Here is a 17,770-nt window from a genome sequence, read left to right as displayed (position 1 = left end):
GCACAGCAGGTCAGGCAGTATCTGAGGAACAGGAAAATGAACGTTTCGGGCAGGAGCCCTTCAATCTGAACTAACCTGGTAACCTTTCAGCTGCTGCCTTCAGGAATCTGTGAACAAGCACCTCAAGATCCCTCTGTTCCTTTGAGTTCCCTAATGTCTTGCCATTCATTGAATACTCCCTTGTCTTGTTATAACTTCCAAAGTGCATCATCTCACACTTTTCAGTGTTAAATTTCATCTGTCACGGATCTGTCCATCTGACCAACCTATCTGTGTCCATAACCAAATGACCTTAAGAAATAAGAACAGGAGTAGGCTGTTTAACTTCTTGAGTCTGCTCCACCATTCAATAGGATCATGCTGATCTGACAATCCTCCTGTAACCTAAGACCTTCTTCCATTGTGTCAGAACTAACTTGCATATCAAACCTCCCCCTTTGTTCTCTTCTATATTTGAAGGTGCCGGTGTTGGACTGGGGTCTACAAAGTTAAAAATCACACAACACCAGGTTATAAGACTCAACAACCACCTGATGAAGGAGCACCCCTCCGAAAGCTAGTGCTTCCAAATAAATCTGTTGGACTATAACCTGGTGGTGTGTGATTTCTAACTCTTCTATATGTATCACGAACAGCAAGGCATTCAGCACTGATCCAATGTTACCCCAGTGGGCACTGGCTTCCAGACACACAAACAGCCTTCTGCCGTTGTCCTCTGCATCATACTTCTCAGCAAATTTTGTATCCAATTTGTCGGGTTACCATGGTTTCCATATGCTTTTATCATATTTATCAGTCTCCCATGTGGGATCTTGTCAAAGGCTTTGCTGAAATCCAGATAAACTACATCAGCTGCACTGCCCTCATTTACACAACTTTATCACCTCCTTGAGAAATTCTATCAAATATGTTAGGCATGACCTTCTTCTGACAAAGCCATGCTGACTATCCCTGATCGAACCTGGCATTTCCAAGTGGAGATTAATTCTCTCCTTCACAATTTTCTTCAGTAGTATCCCTGCCACTGATATGAGATTCACTGATCTGTCATTTTCTGGTTTATGTCAATCATTTTTCTTGAAAGTGGAAGTGCACTAGCTATCCTCCCTCCTGACACCTTCCCAGTGAGCAGAAAAGAATTAAAACTTTGTGTCATAAGGCCTGTAACTTCCTCCCTCATATCCCAGAGCAGCCTGGGAAAAAGCTCTTTTGGACCTGAGGATTTGTCCACTTTTAACCCACCAGCATCTCTAATACCACCTCACTTCCTAGGTCAATCTGATCTCTCTTCCCCTTGTCTGAATATGATTCTCTTCCAACTTGGTTCAACCTGGCATGCAACGAAGCAGGCCTTTAATCGGATTTCAGTAAAATGATATAGAATCGTGTTGTTTAATGGCTGCATCTTCAGATTGATTGAACAATATTGTTGTAAAGAATTAAAAAATGGCTTTTATTGTTGTTGCTGTTGGGATGCAAACAAATAATCTGCTGGTTTTCTTTTTGAAGGATCATCGATTTAGTGATGAAATTGACAAGTTGGCGGGTTATAAGACAAAGTCCATTCTGTGCATGCCGATCCAGAACTGTGATGGGGAGATTATCGGGGTAGCACAAGCCATCAACAAAAACCCTGCAGGAGTCCCTTTCACTGATGATGATGAAAAAGTAAGAACTCTACCTGGCACAGGTCCAATTTTTCATTTGTAATAAGTGTCTATGTTGTAAATTGTTTCACTTAAATTTGGGGCACTCAAGACATTAACACCAAAAAACAAATGTCCTTTTGAATTAAAAACTAACGATGTTTGGAAGAAAAAAAAATCAAGTTCGCTATTTCATTATAAATGCTTTCATTCTACTGTGCAAATATTAGCCACATTTATTTCAAAAGGGTATTTAAATGCTAATATTCTTTGATGTATTGGATAGAACTTTAAGGAAGTTCATTCATTGCATGACTTCGTATTTAGTTTATAGTGCCAAATTCTGGAGTTACATGACTTATTTGAGAATAATTACAATATATATTTTTACGACAAGGTTTACTGGAAGTTTCCATTGATAATTTTGTTGATGTATTGATCTTATCTCAACAAAATATGCAATTATCAATCAGTTGTTATGACTGGAAGATATGGGCAACAAAGTGTAGGAAGGCAAATTACATGTAGGCCTTTATTGGCTGAAGGGTCTGTTTCCATGCTGTATGAGTCTCTGATTCTATTATTAGAAGCTGGAATTTAAACATAGGGCTGTTTCGCTCCAACTGCACAGAGAATTGCAAAGTCCACACTTGAGGCACTGTGTGCAAATTTTTGTTTTCAAATTTAGAATAAACTGGCATTGGAGATAATACATCTCCTGATCTACTAAGCTGAATCCAAGGATGGAGAGCTTGCCTTATCAAGAACAGTGATCTTATTGAAACATGCAAGATTGAGGGGTTTTAACAGAGTAGATATTGAAAAGATATTTCTTGAACAAGCAAGATAGCTACAGAATTACAGGACACTCTTGAGATGTGAAGGAGCTTTTTCTCTGAGGATAGTGCACGTCTTGAGTTCTGCACTCCAAAAAGTTGTGGAGACTGGATCAAGGAAAGTATTTTAAAATGAAGTAGATTTTTGTAATATCGAGCAGTTGAGAGCTCTGAGGAGCTGGCACAAAAGAGGAGTTGAAGCCTGGAGCAGATCAGCCATGATCTTATAGAATGGCTGGGCAGGCTCGAAGGGTTAAAATGTCTACCCCAGCTGTTATTTTTAATGTTCTTAGCCTAAGATGGATAGCTCAATGAACTTAGGATCATAACTAATATACTGACATTAGAAAATGAATAAATCATAAGATCAAAAAGATGTACAGCATGGAAACAGACCTTTTGGTCCACCTTGTCCATGCCGACCGAAATTGGAGGTGTAGTGGACAGCGAAGAGGGTTATCTCAGATTACAACAGGATCTTGACCAGATGGGCCAATGGGCTGAGAAGTGGCAGATGGAGTTTAATTCAGATAAATGCGAGGTGCTGCAATTTGAGAAAGCAAATCTTAGCAGGACTTATACACTTAATGGTAAGGTCCTAGGGAGTGTTGCTGAACAAAGAGACCTTGGAGTGAAGGTTCATAGCTCCTTGAAAGTGGAGTCACAGGTGGCTGGGGCTGTTTTCCCTGGAGTGTCGGAGGCTGAGGGGTGACCTTATAGAGGTTTACAAAATTATGAGGGGAATTGATAGGGTAAATAGACAAAGTTTTTTCATGCAGAGGGTGGTACGTGTATGGAATGAGCTGCCAGAGGAAGTGGTGGAGGCTGGTACAATTGCAATATTTAAGAAGCATTTGGATGGGTATATGAATAGGAAGGGTTTGAAGGGATGTGGGCCGGGTCCTGGCAGGTGGGACTAGATTGGGTTGGAATATCTGGTCGGCATGGACGGGTTGGACTGAAGGGTCTGTTTTCATGCTGTACATCTCTATGACTCTATAACTAAATATCCCAATCTAATCTAGTCCCATTTTCCAGCACTTGGCCCATATCTCTCCAAACCTTTTCTATTCATATACCCATCCAGATGACTTTTAAATGTTGCAATTGTACCAGCCTCCACCACATCCTCTGGCAGCTCATTCCATACACATACCACCCTCTGCGTGAAACACTTGCCCCTCAGTCTCTTTTATATCTTTCCTCTATCACTCTAAACCTATGCCCTCTAATTCTGAACTACCCCATCCGAGGGAAAATACCTTGTCTGTTTATCCTATCCATGCCCCTCATGATTTTATAAACCTGTATAAGGATGTGGGGCTGGGGTGAAGGTAGCTGGAAATGTGATAGGTAGATGAAGGTGCAGGTGGAAGTGATAGGCTAGAGGGGAGGGTGGAGCAGATGGGTAGGAAGGAAGGAAGATGGACAAGGCACAGTGCTGAGATGGAGGCTTGGGACTGGCATAAGGTAGGGGGAGGGGAAATTAGGAAACTGGTGAAATCCACATTGGTCCCATGTGGTTGTAGGAAGATGAGGTGTTCTTCCTCCAGGTGTCGGGTGGAGGGTTTGGCGATGGAGGAGGCCCAGGACCTGCATGTCCTTGGTAGAGTGGGAGGGGGAGTTAAAGTGTTCACCACGGGGCGATGGGGTTGGTTGATGCAGGTGTCCCAGAGATGTTCTCTGAAGCGTTCCACAAGTTGGCATCCTGTCTCCCTGATGTAGAGGAGACCACATTGGATGCAACGGATACAGTAGATAACGTGTGTGGAAGTACAGGTAAATTTCTGTTGGATGTGGAAAGACCCTTTGGGGCCTTGGATGGAGGTGAAGGGGAAGGTGTGTGGGCACAGCTTTTGCACTTCCTGGGGAGGTTAGTGGGTTGGAAGTTGAGGGCCAGTGGGGTTCTGTCCATGTTGCAATTGAAGGGGTGCGGTTCAAGGGCAGAAGAGCAGGAAGTGGAGGAGGTGTGCTGGAGAGCATCATCAACTAGAAAGGAGGGGAAATTGCAGTCTTTGAAGAAGGAGACCATCTGATATGTTCCATGTTAAAATTGGTCCTTCTGGGAACAGATGCAGTGGAGGTGGAGGAAAAGGGATGGCATTTTACACGCCGCAGGGTGGGAGGAGGTGTAGTCCAGGTAGCTGTGGAGGTCAATGGCTGTGCAGGAAATTACCATGTTTCGTCTGTCGCTGGAGGTGGAGATGAAGAGGTCCAGGAAGGGGAGGGAGGTGTCCAAAATAGTCCAGGTGAATTTGAGGGAGGGCTGATTCCTGATGAAGGGTTTATGCCCAAAATGTCGATTCTCCTGCTCCTCAGATGCTGCCTGACCTGCTGTGCTTTTTGAACACCACATTCTCGACAGGTGAATTTGAGGTCGGGTGGAAGGTTTTGTGAGTTTGATGAACTGTTCAATTTCCTCGTGGGAGCGTGAGGTAGTGCCAATATAGTCATCGATGTAGCAGAGGAAAAGGTGGGGAATGGTGCCGGTGTAACTGCAGAAGATGGACTGCTCCACATACCTGATAAAGAGACAGGCATAGCTGGGACCCATTCCAGTGTCCATGAGCCCTAGCACTCAATGCCTTATCTTCACCATGGACACCCAGTCCCTCTGCACACTAACCCACCACGACAAAGGACTCCCAGCCTTCCGATTCTTCCTCTGACGCTGAACCAACAAGTACCCTTCCACTGACACCCTCATCCACCTGGCTGAACAAGTCCTCACCCTCAACAACTTCTCCTTCCAATCCTCCCACTTTCTCCAAATCAAAGGGATAGCCATGAGCACTCTTATAGGCCTATGAGTCTCCGCTCTTGAACCTTCCACCCCACCAACCTCTTTATACATTGCATCATCCTCCGTGACTTCTGCCACCTACAAACAGTCCAGGATATATTTCCCTCCCCAACCCGATCTGCATTCAGGAGAGACAATTCCCTCCGTGACATCCTTGTCAGATCCACACCATCCCCTACCTTGGCACCTTCCTCTGCCACCGGAGGAAATGCAAAAGCTGCACCGACCCCAGGGAAAAGACTTTGCCTATTTATCCTGTCTATGCCCCTCATAATTTTGTAAACCTCTATAAGGTCACCCTCAGCCTTTGACGCTCCGGGGAAAACAGCCCTAGCCTGTTCTGCCACTCTGCCCTCATCAATCCTCTTTGTTACTTCTTCAAAAAACTCAATCAAGTTCATGAGACATGATTTCCCACGCACCAAGCCATGTTGACTTTTCCAAAATCAGTCCTTGCCTTTCCAAATACATGTTCATCCTGTCCCTCAGGATTCCCTCCAACAACTTGCCCACCACCGAGGTCAGGCTAACCGGTCTGTAGTTCCCTGACTTGTTTTTACCGCCCTTCTTAAACAGTGGCAGCACATTTGCCAACCTCCAGTCTTCCGGCGCCTCAGCTGTGAGTATCGATAATACAAATATCTCAGCAAGAGGCCCAGCAATCACTTCTCTGGCTTCCCACAGAGTTTACCCTTTTGTCCTTAATATATTTTTAAAAACCCTTTGGATTCTCCTTAATTCTGTTTGCCAAAGCTATCTCATGTCCCCTTTTTTCCCTCCTGATTTCCCTCTTAAGTATACTCCTACTTTTTTTATACTCTTCTAAGGATTCACTCAATCTGTCCAGTCTCTACCTGACATATGCTTCCTTCTTTTTCTTAACCAAACCCTCAATTTCTTTAGTCATGCAGCATTCCCTATACCTACCAGCCATTCCTTTCACCCTGACAGGAATATACTTTCTCTGGATTCTTTTATCTCACTAGCTCATAGCACCGGGAGTAATCCACGTATCACTACCGTCAAGGACATCCTTTTAAAATCCCTGCCTAATTTTCAATATTTTCCCTTCAGAATCTCATCCTTTTTCTATACTATGTTGTTGGTACCAATGTGTGCAATGACCTCCTGCTGGTCCCTCTCCCCCTTGAGGACATTCTGCATCCTCTCTGAGATAAGCTTGATCCTGGCACCAGGGAAGCAACACACCATTCTGATTTTTCGCTGCTGGCCGCAGAAACATTTCTCTGGATTCTTTTATCTCTTTTCCCATTTTCCAGCCATCCCTTTACCTGCGAACATTTGCCTCCAATCAGCTTTCGAAAGTTCTTACCTAATACAGTCAAAATTAGGTTTCCACCAATTTAGAACTTCGACTTTTAGGTCTGGTCTATCCTTTTCCATAACTATTTTAAAACAAATAGAATAATGGTCGCTGGCCCCAAAGTGCTCCCCCACTGACACCTCAGTCACCTGCCCTGCCTTTTTCCCAAGAGTAGTTCAAGTTTTCCACGTACTGTCTCAGGAAATATTCCTGTACACACTTAACAAATTCCTCTTCATCTAAACCTTTAACGCTCTGGCAGTCCCAGTCTATGCTTGGAAAGTTAAAATCCCCTACCATAACCATCCTATTATTCTTACTGAAATCTCCACACAAATCTGTTTCTCAATTTCTCTCTGACTACTATGGCAGCGGGCGTCTATAATACAATCCTAATAAGGTGATCATTCCCTTTCTTATTTCTCAGTTCCACCCAAATAACTTCCCCGGATGTATTCCCAGGAATATCCTCGTTCGGTAAGCATAAATGCTATCCCTTAACAAATACGCCACTTCCCCATCTCTCTTGCCTCCCTTTCTATCCTTCTTATCGCATTTCTATATTGGAACATCAAGCTGCTAGTCCTGTCCATCTCTAAGCCACATTTCTGTAATTGCGATGATATTCCAGTCCCATGTTTCTAACCATGCCTTGAGTTCATCTGCCTTCACTGTTAGGCCTGTTGGATTAAAGTAGATGCAGTTTAACATCAGTCCTACCTTATTCTCTGTTGTGTTCCTGCCTGCCCTGACTGTTTGACTCACTTCTTTTCTCAACTGTACCAGTCTCAGATTGAACTGTTTCCTCACTATTTCTCCTAGTCCCACCCTCCCACCTTACTAGTCTAAATCCTCCCGAACAGCTCCAGCAAATCTTCCTGCTAATATATTCGTCCCCTTCCAGTTCAGGTTCAATCTGTCCTCCTTGTACAGGTCACTTCTACCCCAAGACATCTTCCAATGTTCTAAAAATGTGAACCCTTCTCTTCTGCACCAGCTCCTCAGCCATGCATTTATCTGCTCTTTCCTCCTATTCCAACCCTCACTAGCTCATAGCACCGGGAGTAATCCACGTATCACTACCGTCAAGGACATCCTTTTAAAATCCCTGCCTAATTTTCAATATTTTCCCTTCAGAATCTCATCCTTTTTCTATACTATGTTGTTGGTACCAATGTGTGCAATGACCTCCTGCTGGTCCCTCTCCCCCTTGAGGACATTCTGCATCCTCTCTGAGATAAGCTTGATCCTGGCACCAGGGAAGCAACACACCATTCTGATTTTTCGCTGCTGGCCGCAGAAACGTCCGTCTTTGCCCTTGACTAGAGAGTCCCCTATCACAATTGATCGGTTGTAACCCGATCTACTCCTCATTGCATTAGAGCCTGTCTTGATACCAGAAACTTGGCTATCCGTGCTACATTCCCCTGAGAGTCGATCATCCCCTACCTTTTCCAAAGCAGCATACTTGCTTGAGATGGGGTCCTGCACTACCTGCCTACCTCTGCTACCTTTCCTGGTGTTAACCCATCTACTTGACTGTATCTACGGCTTTTCTCTTATAACTGCCATCCATCAGACCCACTAGCTCTTGTAAATTGCTCATTTCCTCTAACTGCTGTTTTAACTGATACGTGCAGTCTGATAGGAGTCGCAGCCAAAGACACATCCTGCAGTTCATAATCATCAGTAACATTGAACCTCTCCCTAAACTCCCACATCTGACAGGAAGAGCATATTACTCAACTAAAGGCAATCTTTGCTCCTTCACAACCTACAGACTCAGAAAATAGCACCATCTTTTTATTCTAGAAAAAAAATGCTTCTAGCTACCTTAGTACTTATGGTTTCTATTTTAAAAATTAATCAAGAGACAGATCTCAATAAAACATATGATCAAGAAAGAACCCACTCTACTCACTCCCGTAGACTTACAGCAAGTTACATGTTAAAAACTATGCACTTATCTGTTCCTGTGCTGTGAGCTCTCCCACACAGGTTCCTCCAAGGTCAGCTATGAATTTTGCTGTTTGATAATTTTTCCTAAACACACTCCGATGTCCAGACATACATGAACTCAAACAGCAAAGGCAGTAACTGTGCAGATTCACTGCTGTGTCAGTTAGCAGAGTAAGTTTCTTTCTCTCTCTCCCTCACTGACCATGTGGTCACTGCCTTTGGTCTGGCTTCCTCCTTTTAAAAGTGCAGTCGTTTTCATCTTTTTTCCCCAAAGTTCCAAATTAATGCAACAGCTTATTAAAAAACAGTAATTGCTACTCCTGGAATTTGAGGAAATCACCTGCAACACCTAAAATGCCTTAAAAAAAGGAGCAGTTCTTACAGCCACAATTATTTTCCCCATCCTTCATCTTGGATTACCCAGAATCCAAGGCTTTTCATTTTTGAATTAAAGCATGGTGGTGAGCGTTATAAATGGCATTGCATCGACTGTGGTGCTGTGCCTGCGCTACCCAGAGATACCTGCAAAGTGCTAGAAGGCGATGCTCCCTATCAGAAGTCTCACTGAACCACTGCTCAAGGCAGTCTCAGCCTGAAACAAACATTCTCTTCTGATTTGTGAAGGAAGCCTTTCAGTTCGACCCAGGCAGCCTGGGGCCAATGCACTTGAAGGCAGTGCCTTGAGCAGGAATAAAAGAAACAGGATCCAATGTCGAATGTAGTTGAATAATCTTCCGCACTCTGCAAGGTTAAGTGCCTCTATCTTCTCACTGCAACCTCCCTGGATATCCTGCACTGATTTGCATCATCTGACTGTTGTGATAGGGTTAGAGTTAGAGTGAGTGATGATCTGCACATTCATGGAGTGGAAACCTTTCACTGCTGATGGGGTGTTCTGATGGTTATGTGAATGTCACCGAATGAAACTTGTACCTCCAATGGCAGCAAAACCAACTGTCCTGGCTGCCTGACTTGCAGCATCTAATGGGACATTAATAAATTGGTGAGCTGTAGCAAATAGAACATGAGTGACTGCCCTGATCCATATCTGAGTTAATGCCTGTGAGATTTCACTTCCCCCATGACTCTCTGGCATGATCCATTGGTGTAGAAGTTGAGGGTTGTTGTTACCTTGAAGGTAACCAGAATTGAATTCCCTCCTAGATTTGCTGATACTTGTATGTTTCAGTCAAGTGTAACCTATGCTGCTGGCTGAGTGAACACTCTGAGCACCCTTCAGAATGTTTGGCAAGCACGACTTTCAGCTTGCTTATATCTTTTAAAGGGGAGTTGCCTTCAATACTCAGAAGCAACCAGAGACTATCTGTCTGTAGTATAGGTCCCTGTAACAAGATGCACCCCATATGGCACAATAGGCAAGACAGAAGGGTTCCCAGTGGTAATAGTACCATATGAAGTTCAATAACTTTAGGTGAGAGATCAAGGTCACTGAATGATTCTCTGCATTCTTTCGTTGGGTGCGGTACATTGTACAAGATGCAATCAGTCACTCATCAGCTCTTCCTGGAGGTCAGGATTTAGGTTTAATGTCCAGATATGTTTCAGAGCCCTCATGCCCCAATTCAACCGATCAGTTTTACACCCATCACTCATAGCATGCTTTCCAATTTCTGTGATGAATGAGGTCTTTCGTCCTCTTCGACAGGGCAAGGAATGAGCTAAGCAGAATCAAAGCAGTATAAGAGTGCATCTAACCCCACTGGAGCAGACTGCCCAGCATCAAGGGCTGGCTGTTCTGGGAGCTGTAGTATCTGGCATCACTCAGAATATTCTGTAAGTGCGCTCCTGCTGTCTCTCCCCTCCCAAAATCAATTTCTCCCTCAGCTGCTATCTGACATGAAATACAGCATTGGATACAGATTGCTTTCCACCTCAACTACCTGACCCCTCACCATTTGATCTTCTACTTTTTGACATCCAAAAATTACTACTTGGGCCCCCACTCCAGTCTCATGAGAAAGGGTGAGCGATACATTATATTTCTGATTAAGTAATACCAGCACTTGATCTGGTACTGGTCATGATCCGTTCAGATAGATAGTTACAACTTACAAATGCAGATGGTGAGTCATTGGGCACAACTTGGCAGAAGCCAGACTGGAGGGACAGGGTTAGTTCATTTGCCAAAAACAAGCAAGAAAGGAAGGAAGAAATATTGGTTCAGCGTGAACTTGATTAAAGCATAGGTTTCTGGAGGTGTCTTGACAGGGTAGATGTGGAGAGGATGTTTCCTCTTCTGGGAGGATCGAAATCTGGAGATCACTGATTCAACAGAAGGGGTCACAGATTTTAAACAGTGATGTTGAAAAATGCTATTTCATGGAGGGTGTGAGTCTTTGTAATTCTCCTCCTGAAAAGACTATGGTCTTTAAGTATTTTTTAAGTCATAAGTGAATAGATTCTTGGTGAACAAGGGTGTGAAATGTTATCGGGGCAGGTGAGTTTGCACATTTGAGATTGCAGTCACAGTAGCCATGACGTTATTAAACAGAACAGTCTCAAGGGGCTGGATGCTTTCCTTCTGTTCCTTCGTATGCTCATTTTTTAGAAAAAAACACGTTTGGTCAAAGCTTTTTGTCTTCTATTCTTTAGATCAATTCTTAAATACATTAAAAGGAAAACACATTTTTAACTGTAAGAGAGAAAAATGCTGATTGGTTGGCACATGGACTTAATTAGTAGAGATTATTTTTCATAGAGAATGCCCCAGTTTATGATGATTGACAGTTAACTGCTTAGACTACATCAGAAATTGCTGGTGAAGCAGCAATTTGGTAGCATCTTTGTGAAGAAAGCAGTTAAAGTTTAAAGTCCAGTGACTCTAGAATCACAGATGCCAACAGACCAGCTGAGTTTTGCCAGAAATTTCTGTTTTTGTTTTAGAGCTCCAGCATCTGCAATTCTTTGTTTTATTTAAGTTAACTGTCTAACCTTATCTAATTTTTAACCCAGGCACTTTGATCGATCAAAACATTGCCCTGAGAAATGATGCAGAGAATGCTTTTCACCTATTTTGCTGAGTGAGAAAAGATGTAGTGTGTGTACATATGTTTTTTCTATCTGCAAAGCACAGAGCCCTGTGTGTTATGTAAGTACACTGCAGAATAAATATTGGCTCTTCCTCTTCAAAATTCACACCTTGAGAACTTGATGCATCTTGGACACTGATCATTGAAGCAAATGCAATGTCGGCTTGGCACTCTGTGCTCAAAGTTTGGAGGGGTGGTGGTTGGAGTGCTGAGGTAGAACGGATGCTGACAGTTCAGATTAAGTGATCAGAATGTGAGAAAGGCAGAACAATGGTTTGTCTAACTGCAAGGCTAGAAAGAACAAATGGTCCCACTCAGGGGAGGGGAGGGGAGGGGAGGGGAGAGATGGTGACAGAATGTAACAAGACAAACTAAAAGAAAGGGAAGGAATGGATTTGCAATTTGAACTCAATGACTACCAAAGGTTGTAAAGTGCCTAGTTAAGTTGAGATGTCGCTCCCCCAACGAGCAAGATGCTGTGTCAAAATGACCGGCTTCGGGCTGGTCAGGGTGATGCTTGTGCACGGACCTGAGCTATTCTGCAAAATGGTCACCCAGTCTGCGTTTAGTTTCTCCAACACAATCAGCCATATTGGGTGCGGTGAATACAAAGATTGAAGGAGGTAGAGGTGAAATGCTGCTTCAGCCGGAAAGACTGTCTGGGCCCTTGAATGGTGAGCAGGGACAAGGTGAAAGGGCGGATGTTGCACCCTCTGCAGTTACATGGGAAGGTGCCATGGGAAGTGGATGGGGGGGGATGGGAGAGCTAGTTTTTGTAGCTCAGGAATGGACTAATGTGTCCACGAGTGAATGATCTCTGTGAAATCAAACAGGGGAAGATGTGTTTGGTGGTGGAGTTCTGCTGAAATTGTGTGAAATGACGGAGAATGATCCTTTGAATGCGAATGCTGGTGGGTGAAAAGTTATGACAAGGGGGACCCGATCACGCTGTTGTGAGCGATGGGAAGGGGCAAGGGTGCAAGCACGGGTGATAGGTCACATGCGGTTGAGGGCCCTGTCAACCACAGTTATATAACAAGGAAACCATGTCAGCAGTGCTGCTTTGGAATGTGGCATTGTCCAAACAGATATGTAGGCAAAGGAACTGGCCAAATGGGATGGAATCCTTTCAGGACATGGGGTGGGAAGAGCTAAGGGAGTCGGTAGCTTTGTAGTAGATGGCAGTGGACAATTTATTCCCTGAAATAGAGATGCATAGGTCAAGGAGATGACGGGAAGTGTTTGAAATGGATGGTGAAAGTTAGAGGGGTTGGAATTGGAGGCAAAGTTTTTGAAGGTCCAGGCGGAAATATAAAGCGGCACTGAAACAGTCATTGATATACCGAAGAAAGAGGCAGGCATAACTGGAAACAGGGTGCGCAGAGCCACTCCATTGACAGGGCAGAGGTGAGATGAATTAAAGGAGAAATTGTTCAGTGAGAGAACACGTTCAGCCAAGTGGAGGAGAGAGGTGGTGGAGGGCGTATGGTTGAGGAAAAGGCTGCCAGCTCTGACCATCCCAGTGGGGAATGGAGCTATAGAGGGATTGGACATCCATATTGAACAGGAGGCAGATAGGGCCAGGGAACTGAAGTTGTCAGTACAGTAGAGGGCATCAGAGCGATCACAGATGTAATTGGGTAAGGTATGGACAAGTGGACAGAGGGTGGAGTCAAGGTAGGAGGAAGTGAGCTCAGTGGGGCAGGAACAGGCTGATGTGATGGGCCTACCAAAGCAGTTTGGTTTGTGGGCTTTGGGAAGGAGGTAGAAGCAGGCTGTCGGGGGTTGGGACAGTATACATTTGGAGGCAGTTGGGTAGTGGGAAGATCTCTGGAGGTAATGAGGGTGGTGACAGTCTTGGCAACAATGGCTTAATGTTCAGATGTGGGGTCATGGTCCAGGGAGAGCTAGGAAGATGTGTTGGCATTGAGCCTCTGCAGTGTAAAGGTCAGTGCACCAGACTACAACAGCACCACCTTCGGCAGGTTTGATAACAAAGTGAGGGTTGGACCTGAGAGAGTAACGTGCGGCAGTTTCCGAAGGGGACAGGTTGGAGTGGGTGAGAGGAGCAGAAACACTGAGATGGCTGATGTCACGCCAGCAGTTTTCAATGAAGAGATTGAGGGCAGATAAGAGGCCAGGGGAAGGGGGCCAAGTAGAGAATGAATACATGATCAGTGGCAGTGGCACGGGGTGTGAGTGGAGTTCCTGCTCGAAATGAGCACGGAAATGGAGGCGGTGTCTTGACAAGTTTGAAATTCATTAAGGTGTGGTGCAAGGGTTTGAAGCTGAGTCCTTTGCCGAGGACAGAACATTCAGCCTCAGAGAGGGGAAGGTCAGGAGGCCGAGTGAGCACATGCCAAGGGTTTGGGTTGGGTTGGGGAGGGAGGGTGGGAAGGAGTAACTTCTGGAGGACAAAAAGGGATCTCAGATGAGGTCTGGGATGGTAAGGGACAATAAGGCCCCTACCCCCCACAAACACTATAACATAATTGTTGCCCACTCCATGCTTCAGCCCTGACGAAGAGTCGTCTTGATTCAAAACTTTAGCTTGCGTTCTCCCCCGGGTGCTGAGTGACCTGCTGTGATCTCCTTGTCCAGAGCAATTAGAGATGGACCATTCTGCTGGTCTTGTCAATGATGCACATATCCCATGTACAAAAGATGATGCAAGCAATGTAATTTTGTAATTCATCTGTATAAGCCGAATCACCATGCTGTCATGTCACTATCTTAAGTCACAAGACTGTGAGATGTTTCCACACTGTGGGAATTCGAATTCTAATTCGAATAATGTTTTTCGTCTTGACTGTTGAAGAAGAATCCTTTTTGTATCACATGCTCATGAATCTGATGAACTGTCACTTTGTCCCAATACTGAAATCACACCAATAAATAAATTATCAGTCTTGGTTGGACTTGGTTGTAAAATGTTAAGTTTTTTTTAATGATCTGTAGATACAATAACGTTAGTCCATGACACTAAATCCTGAATGATGACAAACAATTTTGGCCATAGTGGCATCACAACTGAACATAACAATTCATCAACTTTACCAACTTAAAGGTGACTCATGTCTCTGCTTTTACCAGAGAAATTAATATCACCGTTAATATGGCATGATGTGTATTGTCTGTGCATTCAGAATAAAAGGTATTTGATCAATAATTCTTCCAAGTAATGCAGTATTGTTGGCATCTGTCATATGCAATTTGCATTCCCAAATATAGCATTGGGCTGTAATAATTAAGTTGTACCTCTAATTTTCTTAAAGGATGTGTCCAAGTTTGTGATTAATCAGGCATCAGTTGGGGCTTCCCATAATGGCTGTGTGAATGTGGAATGGTCACTTGCAATCGGTACTGGTGGAAGATCAAATTCTTGCATGGTTCAATACATCAGGAGGAGGGAAGCAGAGAAAATTTGCAGTAAAAGAATCATGAAAATGATCACTGCTACTACAGGTTGCCCACAAATTAGTCAAATTGCTTTAGTTATTTGTGTTGGAAGGAATTAAATGTTTGGTATAAAATTTCTAATAACTGTTAGCTACCACAGGATGGCAGAAGATACTTTTACATCTGAAAATAGAGTTCACGTTGCTGCTGTGCATGTTCGGAAGATCTCAAATACTGCCACCATAGGGAATTCAATAGAATTACCCTTTTTTCAGTGACATGACACAGACCTGCAATTGCAGTTGTTTTCTTAAGTAATATTAAATCACATGCCTGACTCATTGAAAATCATGCAACCCATAGTTTCCTTGAAATCTGTAGTGAAATTAAGGCTTTATATCATCTTGAATTTGCTGTTTTGCAAAATGATAACTCAGTATATTAGTCACACCATGATTGCTCACAGGGTGCTAACCTCCAGTTTGTTTGGTTGCAATTTAATGCTGACCGGTTTGGAAGTGAGAGTGTCTTTCATTGGACAGGTAGGAATCCTTCCCTTTTCTGCTTTTGTCTTGTGAAGTTCACGACTGAATGGATAGTTCCCGGACAGATACAAAATTGCCAATTTCAGGGTCTCAATCATTGCTAACTTACGCCTGAACCCAGCTTTTTCGGTGTTCTACCTGCAATTGGTGGGGATGACAGAGAACCTGAAGAACAGGCTTTTAAGATGGTCCCTCATGTGAAGGCATTGTGAAGAGGGTAAAGGGATCCTGCTGAGAGCTCCACTGACCCTTTCTTCCTCAGCCCTCCAGCAAACAGAGACCCCTACCTGCCACCCCCTCCATTACATGTATACACAGACCTTTTGTGATCTTAGGCCAGCTCATCCTGAGGTTGGATTGAAACCCAGATTTCTGGTTCAGAGGTACGGATGCTACCACTGCACCCTAAAGCTCCCTTCAAAAAGGATTTACTTACATTTCTATTAACCAAATTCTGAAGTCAATTTCACCCCTCCAGCAAATTCCAAAATTGCAGCTATTAATATTATTAGAATTTCTTTGGATAGATATGGGGAAGGACTCCCTTCAAAGACAGGAAGTAAAAGTTGGTATTGTTTCTGGGTTCTGAGTTCGATGAAGGAAGAAACAGTTCCAGTCCCTGTTTTTCCTGGAGGTGTTTGCCAGCCTTGGGGGCTCAATGGCCAATTAATGAAGGCAGTTGGGTTCTCTAACCTAGAGGGCCAATTACAACTACTGACTTGAAAGAAGCAGCAGGTTAAAATCAAGTATAAAGGAAAGGAGAAGGTGCTTTAAATTGGACTTGCTCTCCGAAGGCAACTTTGCAAGTTGTGTAACATAAAACTTCAAAAGCCAGCCTAGCACTGTGGTGCAGCCCCTCTATCTGCAGCATCTTGAGTCAGCTCTTGCGTTCAGGTGGCCTGTGCCTGTAAGCCTACCTGAAGTACTGACTACCTGCACCCATCCCAACCTCAATCTGGATGCCACCTCAGCCAGTTGTAATTGCAGCCAGGTTGGGTATCTACTGCTTGCGGGCAGGGTAGCCTGCCACCCTTCCACCTCACCTGAGAAAGATAGGGAGAGGATGGAGTGGAACAGGCGTTCCATTGGCTCACCAACTGCTAGGCTATTTTCTGTCGAGTCTAATTCTGGTGCTTGGGGCTAAACCTGGTCTCTTTGTCTTATAGTCATAGTCATAGAGTCATACAGCACAGAAGCAGACCCTTTGGTCCAACCAATCCAGACAGAACATAATCCTAAACTAAATTAGTCCCACATTCCTGCACCTGCCCATATTCCTTTAAACCTTTCCTACTCGTGTATCTATCCAAATGTCATTTAAGTGTTGTAATTATACCCATATCCACTGCTTCCTCAAAGTTGTTTCCACATGTGAATCACCCTGTGCAAAAATGTTGCCTGTCACTTCTTTTTTAAAATCTCTGTCCTCTCACCTTAACAGTGCCCCCTAGTCTTAAAATCCCCCTTTCTAGGGAAAGGCAACTACCATTAACTCTGCCTATACCACCCATTTAAAAACTTTTATCAGGTTGCCTCGCAACCTCCAATGCTCCAATGAAATAAGTTCCAGCCTTTCTGTATAACTTAAACCTTGCATAACCTGCATCATCCTGGTGACTCTCTTGTGAACCCCCTCCAGCTTAATAATGTCCTTCTTATAACTGGGTGACAAGAATTGGACTCTGTATTCCAGAATGTCCTGTACAACCTTAACAGAACCTGCACAGTTACCGCCTTTGCTGTTTGAATTTGTGTATCGCTGGACATCGGAGTGCATCTGGGAAAATGAACAAACAGTGACATTCACAACTAATCTTGGAGGAACTGTTGGGCGAAGTTCACAGCACAGAATCAGATAAGTTAATTGCAGCAAGAGGTCATTGTCCACATTGGAACCAACGATATAGGAAGGGAAAAGGTTGAGATTCTGAAGGGAGATTACAGAGAGTTAGGCAGAAATTTAAAAAGGAGGTCCTCAAGGGTAGTAATATCTGGATTACTCCCAGTGCTACGAGCTAGTGAGGGCAGGAATAGGAGGATAGAGCAGATGAATGCATGGCTGAGGAGCTGGTGTATGGGAGAAGGATTCACATTTTTGGATCATTGGAATCTCTTTTGGGGTAGAAGTGACCAATACAAGGACGGATTGCACCTAAATTGGAAGGGGACAAATATACTGGGAGGGAAATTTGCTAGAACTGCTTGGGA

The 17,770-nt window shown here is 43.9% G+C and overlaps 1 protein-coding gene across 3 annotated transcripts in view; it reads left to right on the top strand.

Annotated features, from left to right (window-relative positions):
- Nucleotides 1-17,770, top strand: part of LOC122549709 (dual 3',5'-cyclic-AMP and -GMP phosphodiesterase 11A-like) — a 298,915-nt gene that overhangs the window by 102,611 nt on the left and 178,534 nt on the right. For 2 of the 3 annotated variants that reach the window (XR_006311644.1, XM_043689585.1), the window contains exon 2: nucleotides 1,510-1,668. The exons of the other annotated variant lie outside the window; for it this stretch is intronic. Coding sequence is in view for 1 of the 2 variants with exons in the window: in XM_043689585.1 (XP_043545520.1) it covers nucleotides 1,510-1,668 (159 nt within the window). In the remaining variant the exon portion in view is untranslated. The remainder of the gene's footprint in view (nucleotides 1-1,509; nucleotides 1,669-17,770) is intronic. 3 annotated transcript variants of the gene reach the window in all.

Source organism: Chiloscyllium plagiosum, chromosome 5, assembly GCF_004010195.1.
Source record: "Chiloscyllium plagiosum isolate BGI_BamShark_2017 chromosome 5, ASM401019v2, whole genome shotgun sequence".
NCBI classification, from domain to species: Eukaryota; Metazoa; Chordata; class Chondrichthyes; order Orectolobiformes; family Hemiscylliidae; genus Chiloscyllium; species Chiloscyllium plagiosum.
This window is presented reverse-complemented; position numbering and strand designations above follow the sequence as displayed.